We start from the raw sequence: 12,175 nt of genomic DNA on the forward strand, positions 1-12,175 counted from the left end.
TTTTTAACATTATCGAACATTATCAAAAATATCCTTTCTTCACTGATCTATCACAGTGAGCAGGCAGCAACACTGCAGGACTCTCTTTCAACATTTTTCCCGACTCTTGAATGCACGAAAATAGAAGATTATTAGATTCACAGTAGGGTAATGCCCAGGAGAGTTATGCCATCACCTAAAAGCACAGCTGTTTGGAGACTCACCTGCCTGCTTAGTAACACCAAAGATTACTGTTTGCATTTAACTAAAGGTTATTAAGACAAATGTTTACTACAGTGTTGCTATGAAGACATCATAAATATTCCAGGCAGAAGTCAGATTATTTACAAAACCAGATTAAACAAAAACCAGAATTAGACTGAAAACTGCCCCATGCTCTATGCACTGTGGCTGTTCCAGAGCAGCAGGCCCTGGGAGGGGTAAATGGGCTGGAAATATGAATTGACCCCATCAGATCCATGGGCCAAAGATGCTGCTGTTCAGCAGAGATGCCACACAGGCTCCTCTGTTGGGTGATCTGGAGCCAAACTCACCAGTGCATACAGGGCAGGAGAGCAAGCTCCTGGCTTTGCAAACTCTGTAACGATATGGCATCTCTACGGAGAACTATGTGGGAAACAAATGATTGCTTGCACCGTACATGGGGAAAGCAACTCTGACTTTGTAACCAAGTACTGCACCATTTCTGACTGAAAAATGGGAACTTCTTTTGAGCAGCAAACCGTTTTGGTGCTCTGTTTTCTGCAGCCCAAAGACAATAACCAGGTCTTCCTTCCAGCCAGCTGGAAAGTGGAACCTAGCCTCCATAAAAATTCATAATTCTGAAAGAGTAATATCCAAACCCAAAAAACATCTCCAGCGGATGGAAAACCCTGAAACAAAACCTCTTGAAAGTTAAAATTGTCTAGCGCCAAGTCTTCCTGTGTCACAGAGCTTTGAGATGGACACCTGTGTGCTGGAGATGTCCATCACCTGGGTCTGCCCAGGGCAGAAGGTCCCAGAAGACAAATGCAGGTCATACTGATGGATCTCCTGTGTGCTTCGGTATTAGGTTAATGAAATTATGTTGATCTCCTTTCACATTTTGATAGAAAAATACTTCATCAGAAAATTCACAGTCAGCCCTTAACCTAAGCAAGACCACACACACGTGGCAGGCAGACAGACTGCCCCAAGCCCCTCCTGCACAAACACTGCACACTCTCCATCTAAGGCTAACCGCACTGCAGAGGCCCTGCCCTACAGAAAACCATCTCTAGCCTTGATCTTGACATATGATTGACACAAGACATGAAGCCAACAACCAAGCAAGCCACCCGCTACAGGTCCTGACAGTCACCGTGCTGAGAAGAACTGGGCGGGAAGGCTCCTGGCCTTGCCAGGCAAAAGGCAGAACAGTACCGATCCTCTGCCTAACCTCGACACAGTACCGCCAGCTGTCTCAGGCTTCTGCCTGCAGAAGAAAGGGCAAACAGCAGGTCTGTCCCAAGGCTGTGTCATACCAAGGAACAGGATACACAGGCCAGGCCCTTACCTGGTCATGCAAACCTCCTGCCATGTGTCTTATCAACCTCTGAGAGTCTGTGCTCAGGAGAGGCATTTCTCCTCATCCCTTCCCTGAAGAGCAGTTTCCAAAGGTCTGCCCGTAAGCCCCCACCCAGACAAGTCTCCCATCACCTCCAAACCAGTGAAGTGTGGAAGGTCCTCACCCTCACGTTGGCACAGGAATGTGAAACTAAGCTAGGAAGTGCTTGGCATGTGACCCTTGCCAAATACCTAGCAATGACAAAACAAGCCAACTCCAAGTCCTTTCAGTAGGAAACACTTACCACAAGTTGACGAAGTTGATGAAACTTGGGGAGAACTCCCTTTCCTCTGAGTTACTCAGCTGCGGTGGGTCTCCTTTTACTACTTGTGTCAACTGGTCAAACACACTGTTCCACTTGGGGTAGGGGAATCGCCCTGTGGCCAGCTCATACTGCAGAGAGACAGCAACAGCACCAGGCAGGTTACACAAGATGATAAGTTCAATCAGGGTAAGAAAACATCTGCAAGGACCCTGAAGCCCCCAAAAGGAAGACTAAGATGAGATTCTTCATCCCATTCCCTATACAAAGCTCAGCTGAGAGAAGAGGAGAGAAAGTTTTACCCAATAGTAAGTTCTGCTGCCTACGTTAGGAGCACCTCCAGATTTAACCTGGCTATGCCATGCTTTCACTGACCATAAAATGAACCAATGCTCTTACCAAGGTGTTCAAAAGTAGGAGAGTAAAATCCTCCAGTCCCTTCCCAAACATCCTAACAACCACTAGAGAAAACGGATAATGAGAATCACACAATCATAGAATATCTCAAGTTGGAAGGGACCCATAAGGATCATCGAGTCCAACTCCCTGCTCCTCGCAGGGCAATGAAAATGAGCATATTAAAACGCCAGTGGGGAAGACAGAAGCTACTGGTTCATATTTATTCCTTCTGCTTTCTCTTCTACTTCACCACCTCGAGAAGGGAAGATCTCTTCAGTTTTATCAATGTGTGCACCCAGCAGCGCTGCGGTTAAGCCAGAGAGGAATCAGCAACCGGGATCCAGGATTAACTGAAGTCTTCTGCACAGCCAAAGTACACCAGATGCCAGGGCTGTGAGAAGCTTATTTACACAGACTGGATGCTCTGTTCTGCACCACCACACTCACCATCCCTTCTCATCTGAGATTTTGAAGACAAAATTCATTTATGATCCAACACCTCTTCCCTGCTCACATCTCTTTCTCTGCAAAACATAGCTGCAGCTAAATGTGTCCTCAGGGGTTCAGGAGAGCCATCTGCCTTGAAGGGATTTATATTTTTTCTGAGCCAGGAGGTGCCCACTTCAATCACCACATGCAAATGCTTCACCGCAGCAGAGCTGGGTTTTGCTTCAAGCGCGTGTTTGACACCAACCAACTCCATCACACTGCAAAGTGCACCAAGGCTACCCACCAGGAAAGTACCGCGCAGCAGAGGGTTTAAACCCCACTCACTTACCAATGTAATTCCCAAGCTCCAGACATCTGAGCGGACATCATAGCCTTGCCTGGATGCACTGGGATCTATCCTTTCAGGCTGAAACAGGAAGAAGGACCAGTCAAACACTGTGCCATGCAGGAAGGAATGAGAAGCATCGGCAAACTTAGAAAAAACTCTAAGTTCGTCCTGCCGGGCAGAGCCTGGCACAGCTCTAGAGGCAAACTTGTTGCTAGGGCAGACGTCCAACCCCAGCAGAGAAACATCTTAAGGAATTATTTCATTCAGGTGTAGTGTAAAAGGTGAGCTGAAACGGCAATTCAGCACAGTCCAATCCTTTTTTTTTTTTTTTCCTTTTGAACAAGCAGCTTGAATAATTGCTACTGTCTTTTATTTAGGTTTATTTAACTTCAGGATCTCTTTAACACAAAGTCTTGCTTTCTCTGTTTTTACAGCAAAGTTGTCCCTAGGGAATCATAAGAACCAGAATAAACATCTTCTCATCCACCAGCCCGGGGAACTGAGCTTTAGCAGCATCTATCAGACGTCTTCTTCCCAACTGTCTGCTGGTTGCTAAACCTCAGGAGGTATTAAAAACAATGCACTTTAAGAACAGCTCTTCTTTACAAGGTTTTGGGCATCCCTTGAAGGCAACCATGATGTTACAAGGTCTTCAGACATCCAAAAAGTTTTCCATAGAAAACAGTATCAAGCCGACATGGGTAATTTGCACCTAAGAGCGAGTTATCCAGAGCAGCACAAAACATCTTTATGCTTTGCATGTCATCTTTATGAAAAACCTCAATTCTGCCTTCTTTTGTTAAAAATGCAATAATTAAAACGTCAAAAGAAACAGGGTCTCATTCAGTTTTGACTACAACAATAATAGAGAGACCTGAATTGCAGTAAAATACTAAATTATCAGGTACAGGAAATACTATGAAAGCCCTGGTTGCTTTGTAAGCTACATTTTAATACAATTTCATGGCAGATGCTGGCTGAAGAGTGCCATGCAATGAATGAAGTCCCTTAGTGCAACCTCAACCCTCCAGTGGACCACCGCATGAGAAGACTACCACGTTCCCACAATACCTCCCAGCCCCCAAACCCTCATGGCATTTCTGGTTGCTCTGCCATGCTGCCAGCTCTCCTCTTTGCAGCCCATCACTTACACGTGGCTGCCCCAGCTGTGACTGCTTCCAGACCTCTCCCATTCCCTCAGTCACCAGGATCTTCTCCAACAAGGAAACTTGCCCAGGCCACCACCCATGCATACCCACATAGAGAAGGGAGAAGAAGTTTCTACCAAGCTTCAGTGGTTCTATATGTGGCTTCTCCTACAACCTTCTTGTGTCCACTACTCCTCACTACATGGTATATTGCCTTCTCAGTGCCACTGATGTGTTTTATCATCCTTACTTCCAGTTACAGTATCTGCTTTGAAACAGGCTAGCTTCAAAGGCAGTACCCTGAACACGCTGCCTTTCCCACCCTCCTAGGTCTGCCCTTCACTTTGCTTTCTTATCCTTCGGTTATGGTTTCCATTCATCTTAAGATCATGTATTAGTTATTCCTCTCATGACTTGGATGGACTTTTCAATAATTCTGGTGGGAGGGCATAAAAATAATAAAATTACTAAAACTAAACTCTCTTAAACCTACCATCAGCCCTTCACATGTTCGTTCTGTAGCTCAGTCAAAACCAATCACATTTATATTGCAGGTAAACCCGTGCTCCTAACTGCTCACAACCCAGCACCCTGCCTTTGCTGGATGAGCTCAGTCACATACACCATATCAACAGACCACCAAATCAGCTGATAAGGAATTACTAGCTAATACAAGTATCCATTTCTTTAAATATGGGGAACAGAAATGTAATGACAACTTCTCCACCATTTTGTAGCTGAGACAGTAGGAAAAATATGTGAAAACAGCAAGAGGGGTGAGGATCTGAATAGAAAATACGTATTCCCAGTCCCTGCTACTTGCTTATTTGAGGGGAGGATGGTTTGATAAGCAGCGAACATTCAGGATGTGGATGCTCTTGGATGTTTCAGGAGGTTACTGGACATCTCAGTAAGAAGCAAAACGTCTCAAGGAGGAGCCCATGGGTGAGCATTGGCTCACACTCAGGCTCAGGAAGGACAAGAGGAGCTCAGACTTACAAATTGAAGCTGTCCTCTGCTTAGAAGTAACACATGGATAACATTACCTTATGGGTACAAAAAAAGTCAAAATGCTCTCAGTGATATATTTCTGTGAACAGTCCAAAATATTCATGAGAAAGCAAATGGAAAACGCCAGCACTAGGAAGGTGGATATCAGAACATGGCATCAACAACAGACCAGCATTGGATGTGGCACGGCAGGCACCTCCTCTGTCCCCTCGTACAGAATGTTACAGGCTGAAAAGAAGTTTCCAGGGACTCTCATCAATCACACTCATGAGTGATGCTGTGTCTATCCTGCCCTGTCTCAATGCCACGGGCAGCATGATGGACCTGCCCCTCCCCAACAGCCTTGTTTGCCTATGGCCCCCACACAGCCCCTCCAGCATTCCTGGGTCTCAGGCACCAGAAGAGCCAGACTCCATCAGCCCAGCGGCACAGCTGGTACCATGCTGCTGTGATGGCAGCCCTGCAGCACCAGTCCTGCCTTCCCTCTGTGCAAAGCTCTCATTGCATCCTCTTGCCTCCTGCCAGACACTGGTGGCTCCTCCTGCCTTCTTGGTTCCAGCAGCAAGAATGGGTGTGAAGCACATCAAGCTATCCCTTCCCTGTCCCTCAGGCACAGCAACGTTGTGGCCAGCAGGCCGAGATTGTCCCCCTCTACTCCGCTCTGGTGAGACCCCACCCGGAGCACTGCGTCCAGCTCTGCGGTCCCCAGCACAGGAAAGACAATGGAGCTGTTGGAGCGGGTCCAGAAGAGGACCACAAAAATGATCAGGGGGATGGAACACCTCTGCTATGAAGAAAGGCTGAGAGAGTTGGGGTTGTTCAGCCTGGAGAAGAGAAGGCTCCAGGGAGACCTTGTTGCAGCCTTTCAATATATAAAGGGGGCTTGTAAGAAAGACAGAGAAAGGCTTTTTACCAGAGCCTGTAGTGACAGGACAAGGGGCAACGGTTTTAAACTGAAAGAGGGTAGATTTAGATTAGATATAAGGAAGAAATTCTTCACTATGAGGGTGGTAAGGCACTGGAACAGGTTGCCCAGAGAAGCTGTGGATGCCCCATCATTGGAAGTGATCAGGTTGGACGGGGCTTTGAGCAACCTGATCTAGTGAGTAGCAGGGAGGGCTGAACTAGATGATCTTTAAAGGTCCCTTCCAACCCAAACCGTTCTGAGGTTCTATGGTTCTATGCTACCTGTGCTGCAGGCCACTATGGACCACTGCCCCACAGTGAGGCAGCTCTCTGGGGGCATGGGCGCTATCCATGCCAGGCCATAAGCATTTTGGCAATACAAGATGGGTTCCACAGGTGACACGTACCTTCCCACTAGGAAAATCAGAGTCACTTCGCAGGAACAAGGACCACCCTATAACAAGAGACTGTCTCTTTAGTCTCACACACACCACCGTGGGGCACGCCACGCATGCGACGGATGCTGGTGTGCGGAAACAGCAGGGGATGGCCCAGCCCTGCACGCTGCTGGGGATACATCGTGATGTCTGCAGGGTGCCACCAGGACCAGCCAGCACAGGGCCACACAAAATTATGGGGATGCTGGCCTTGCCAGCGCCAGGACTCCCACACCACAGATCCATAGGGATCTCGCAGCAGAGCAGAGCAGTTCACAGACCGCAGAAGAAGGACTTGCTTTCCATGCAGCACAGTGAATTATGGGACTGCATGGAGAGCAGGTATTTTGGGCAGGGCTTGAAGTACTAAAAGGCTGTGTGTTACAGGAACTGGTGAGGTAGGTGGCACTGGTGAGACAGAGCTTCTCGTCTGAAGCACCCACGCAGGGGCAGCCTGCTACCGCAACCGAGCAGAGCACGGACGGAACAACAGGGTCTTGGCCCTAGACCGTGGTGGCACAGTTAAAGGGAAAGCAGGATGGACCAAAATAAATCCCGTCTAAATACAGAGCAGAAAGAATCCTGGGAATTTTCCATGTAGATGACATGGGAGCAATTAACACCAATGAAGGAAGAGTCAGCATGTCACAGTCTGGGGACCTGGAACGAGAGCTGCAGACAAAGCCTGGCTCGTGCCAGGTGTCCTTCTAACACCAAGTGCAAGCAAGGAAAGGAAATGGCTGAGATGGAGACCCACCACTGGATGTGCTGACGGTGCGAAGAGGCAGGGTATGAATGCATCAAGGAAGGGTGCAGGCTGCCACGGGGCTTCTCTCCATTTCAGTGTCCACCTAAGCACCAGCACCTTGACTGAAAAATGAGCAGAAGTGGGCAGCACTGATCCTCCCCCTCCTCCAAACCCCCAGCTAACCAAACACAGGCAATTCGGGTGTGACACAAGGACAGATGCGCACACGACGCCCTACAGTATTCAGCTGTTTCATGTTGCTAAAGAGCAAAGTAGCATTTCTGGGAAAACCCAATTCTTGAAGCTCAGATCTTGATTTTCACTGGTTATATAATCAGGGAATTTTATCCCACATGCCCTGCAAATTCAAAACTGCCTACATGTCATTAAAATGTACATAACAAATTCTTATTTGCTACTTAGGCCAATGCATCCCTAAACTAAAAGAAAATAAAATGTTACCAGGAGTGAAGAACGACCAGAAAGAGCTAAATTTTAGCAATACAAAAAGCAGAACAAAATCTACACGATACAAACTCTCCCTCTGTCCAACCACAGGAACAGACGGGTGCAAGATGGAAGCTGCCAGCCTCCGTTGGAGACTATCTTCTCGCACTAAAAAAGGTGTGAAATGAAGTCCAGGGACCTCCCTGGCTTTGGCCCATGGTGGGAGCATGGTAAAGCACTGCACATCTGGAAGCAGGGCTGTGCGGGCTGCAGCTGCAGTGTCATCTGTGCCAAATTCAGCTGCAAACCACACAGTGAGCTACGAACCGGGGCAGCCAGAGTTAACAGACCTTCACTGCTCTCACACAAACTGAATATGAGTCTTGCACGCAAGAGCCGCAGCTCCCTAGCACGCTATTCTGCTGCTGTGTTAACCAAAATAACCACATGTGTATTTGTTTAGGGACGCTAAGATAAAAATGCCACCTCCCCTGTGGTGGTGACCCCATTACCGTGGCTTTCTCATTTGGACGGCAGTGCCCTGCGAGGGGCTCGGCAAGTGCTCGCAGAGAGAAGCATCTGTCACTGCCCAAGTGACTTGGCTCTCGGGGCCAACTCCAAACTGAAGCCACAGCAAGGAGGGGAGCAATGTCTCTGAACAGCTGCCTGCCGGGTTGTGCAACAGCAATGGAAACCATCTTTAGGACCATAAATAACTAGTTTGGGAAATTCTTCTGCTGTTCAGTAAAGGAAAATGTTGTCACTCACTTTTCGCATTGCTGTATTTCTCAAGAATATTCCTACAGTGAAAAGCAAGTTGTTCTGCCTTCAGGGCTCTCCCCTGCACAGGCCTCTCGCACACTCAATCAGAGCACGGAGCGATGGCCAGCGTTAGTGTCACAACACGGCCCAGGCTGGGACACAAGCGATGGGCACAAAGCAGGGCAGGTGAGGAGGCACTGACTCTCTGGGTTCTTCGACCTGCTTCTCCTGTCTCCTCCTCCTCCAGAGCGTGCGAATGCTGTGTGCAGCTCCCTCTCATCTGCTCATTGAGACCTCCAAACATTTATTCCTGCGAGCCCCTTCCCTGACTTCTCTACAGGGCCGGGCTGGCAGTTCAGACCCTGTAAGGCTGAGGAAGAGCCTGACTGCTCACCTCCCCAGGAGATGCTCACCACCAACCCTGTGGACATGACCACCATCTCCCAGAAAAGAGGTAGTCCTGCTCTGTGAGGTGACTGTCCTCGGGGGGACTCGCCAGGCTGGTTCTCGAGCAGACCTCGGTGCCCAAGATGCAGCCCTACAGTAGGTGCGGGAGCTCCAAACAGATGTAAACATCCATCCACTCCTCCTGGCCGGTGTTACTGCTCTGCTCTACGGGAAGTTTTGGAGGCTCTCCCTTAGGTGACGCCAATCTCCCTTAGATGACAGTGATCTCCCTTTGGTGACACCAAATTCTTCTACTGGCTGCTAAGGAGGTCAGGTGTCTAATTTCATGTGGATCTCGATTTTTATGCACAGTGAAGCCTAATAAGCTTTCTGGATCTCCTCCTGGGCACGTAGGGGCTCACAGAAGGTGACCTCAGTGCTGCAAAAGCCTCGGTCTAAGCACAGATGTGAGTCATTCACACGAGCAAGTGAGGCATCACAGTCACACTGTGCTGGGTAAAGTCTTTTCTAAGGTTATACCCCTCCTCTGCAGTACTAGCTGACCGATGAAAAAGCTGTTAACACTTCGTTTTCTCTGGGCCTGTATCACAGCGCCAATCGCTACAGGGGTCATGCAGCATCCTATGCAGCAGCCTACCCTGGTTTTAAGAGGAGACAAAGCTCCTCAGCCAGGGTGTGATGCAGCAGAGCAAAGGACACACAGGGTGATGGGTGGAAAAGCTGACAGGGAAGTGGAGAACATGAGTTCTTCCGTCTTTGCTGGCCAGGTGGACCTGCCGCTTCCCCCTGCTCCTCACTCCACCACCTCTAGGATAGCAGCAGTAACACTGTCTCTGTGTGCACCACTTCTACACCTACATAGGAGATAAGAATAATATTGTCAAAAAATACTTCAGCCAAAATACTCATCCCTGCTTAGACTTTTGAATTCAGACATTCCTTCCAAAATCCCCTCTGTTCCTTGATTTCCTGTCCCTCCCCCTCACCCAGGTCAGCCACGAAGCCCACGGCTGCACAGAGATTATCAGCAGAGATCATGTTTCTAGAGAATGGCCTTTCCTCCCCTCCTATTTCCTTTACAAATTTACTCTGAAAGAATGTTTCATTTAAAAACTTCTCCAGCAGCATTTTCCAGGTGGAGACGCTGGTTTCCGTTCGCATGGGACTACCATCCCCTCCCAGCTGGCTTTCCTAACAGCGTTTCAATTCCTCCATCTCAACAGCAGGAAGATTGCAGGAAAGTGATGGACTGGTGGACAGGGGACACTTGCTAGGCACAGAAAGATTGGCAGGAACATTAATGAAGGCAACAAGGTCCCGTTGGGCTTGGCACAGCATATTCTCGATGACCTTATTCGTCTTGTTAAAAAAGGTAAATGTGTGGCTGTAATAAACTTGGGACTAGTGCAGTGCATTGTCTGGACTGCAACTAAATCAAGCATCGATAATTTGCATTAGTAAACGGCTTCACTGATAGAGTTCAGAGTGTAACTGTTGTTAAAAGGACTCTATTGAGTGGGAAAGACAGGATTTATAATGGGACCCCAAAAGTGACCTTCCTTGGCCTACTGCTAATAATATCCAAGAAAATATAAAATTAGTGCTGCTAACTTCTGCATATTATAAAAATATTGCTAGTGTGACAAATAAGGGTTCCTGAAGAACTAGTGTGATTTGAACGTTTGGTAAGCTGGGCTCTGGCTGGATGCTGACTCACTCAGCCAGACAGAAAAAGCAGCACTCTGAGGTGACAGACAGGCTCCTAGAAAAGGACAGGAGAGCATGAAATCCCAGAGGAGCATCATGATTAAAGGAGTGTAGCTGGGGCAACATGCTAGGAACTGCTGCTCTTGTTATATACTCCACAGGTGAGACAAACACTGGAAGTTTGCTCAATTTCAGGGTCTACGTTTGTAAAAGGATGCTAAAAAAATGGGGGGTTTATAGCACAGCCGTAAAATACAATCTAATCTGCCTTAAGGACATAAGCTGCTCAGTCGCTAATCTCCTCAAAGAAAAGCTTAAGAGGTGACTACATCAGAGTCAGAAAGTACCTACTGGGGAAAGAGGCTGTGGCAAGTAAAGGACTCCTTAATTCTACAAACGAAGTAGAAACAAGAGCCCACAGCCATCCGTTAAAACAAGACTTACTCGTATTTAAAAAATGGTATTAGGACCATAATTAATGACCAGGACAACTTCATGGGCACTAGGGTAGATTCTCCAGCACCTGAAGCGGCATCTTTAACATGGGACTTTGGAGGTCTTCTCCATCTGGCATTGTTTTGGAAGGCCACCCGTACCCCAGAGCTTGATGCATTCCCCTCAATGCCATCCCCACCGCTGCTCCCAAGGACTGTATTAGATTAACAGGGCCAAGCTCTGGAGAGGCAGCAGTTTTGGAGGGCTCTAAGGTATCGCTTCAGCCCCGCTAAGTAACTTTGTCACAGAACCTCACGGAGGGCCTGCAATTTTGGTGGGCATGCTCTAGAAGTCCTTGAAGTAGTTAGTTACAAAAGACTGAATTGCAGGGAGCCCAGTTATTTTTCCACAGCCTTAATGCCTAACCAACGGGCAGGCTTTCAAACACATGCTGAAAAGAAAAGGAGTCCAGCAGGAAGCAGTGCAAGGGGACAACTTCTGATCCTAGAGGACTCTATGATGCAGCAGAGAAAGGGAACCAAGAGAGGGTGTCTACAGATGAAGTTACACACATCCTAACCAGAAATCAAGCATAACAAAATGCAGATGGTCATCAGTAAAGTTGAGTTATCGTGTGGCAGCTCAGATAGGGCCAGACTGGAGTCACCAGCAGTTTGAGCCTTAAAATCTGGTTTCTCTTTCTTAAAGATCTCTTCCATTCAACCAGAAGCACAACCTGTCTGGGCACAGGATCAGGAGGCTTCCCTGGCTGCGTTCAATCGGCTGTCCTTCTGGCCTCATCACCCGTGAAAGTTTGCACCTGGAAAGCACAGCCCTCACCCCCCAGGTCCAGTCCTGACCCCGATCCTTCCCATATTACGGGAAACAGGAGCTTTTGCGTTCCACGAACGCTTGAATACCTGGTCCTGAACAAGGCGGTGTGACCTGCTCCTGCCACAGCCCTCGTGCCCTGCCTGCTTGACCGCAGAGGGTCATGCTACAGCAGCAGTGAACGGATGGAGGAGGTGGAGAGGTGGAGGCCAGACTTGGTTGCATCCAGACGGCAGCGGCAGGGGAGCCGCTGGGGGAGGCTGGGGCTGCCAAGCGGCTCCCCCCGCCCCCCCGCCCGCCCCCAGCACTGG

General features: G+C 48.4%; 1 protein-coding gene across 1 annotated transcript in view; it reads right to left on the bottom strand.

Annotated features, from left to right (window-relative positions):
• The window catches only part of MAP2K4 (mitogen-activated protein kinase kinase 4), a 67,519-nt gene that overhangs the window by 3,914 nt on the left and 51,430 nt on the right, over positions 1-12,175 (bottom strand). Inside the window, exons 7-8 of the mRNA XM_009334055.1 lie at positions 3,025-3,102; positions 1,830-1,978 (exon numbers count right to left, since the gene is read on the bottom strand). Of these exons, the coding sequence (XP_009332330.1) occupies positions 1,830-1,978; positions 3,025-3,102 (227 nt within the window). The remainder of the gene's footprint in view (positions 1-1,829; positions 1,979-3,024; positions 3,103-12,175) is intronic.

This window comes from Pygoscelis adeliae, unplaced genomic scaffold, assembly GCF_000699105.1.
Source record: "Pygoscelis adeliae isolate BGI_AS28 unplaced genomic scaffold, ASM69910v1 Scaffold11, whole genome shotgun sequence".
Taxonomy (NCBI): domain Eukaryota; kingdom Metazoa; phylum Chordata; class Aves; order Sphenisciformes; family Spheniscidae; genus Pygoscelis; species Pygoscelis adeliae.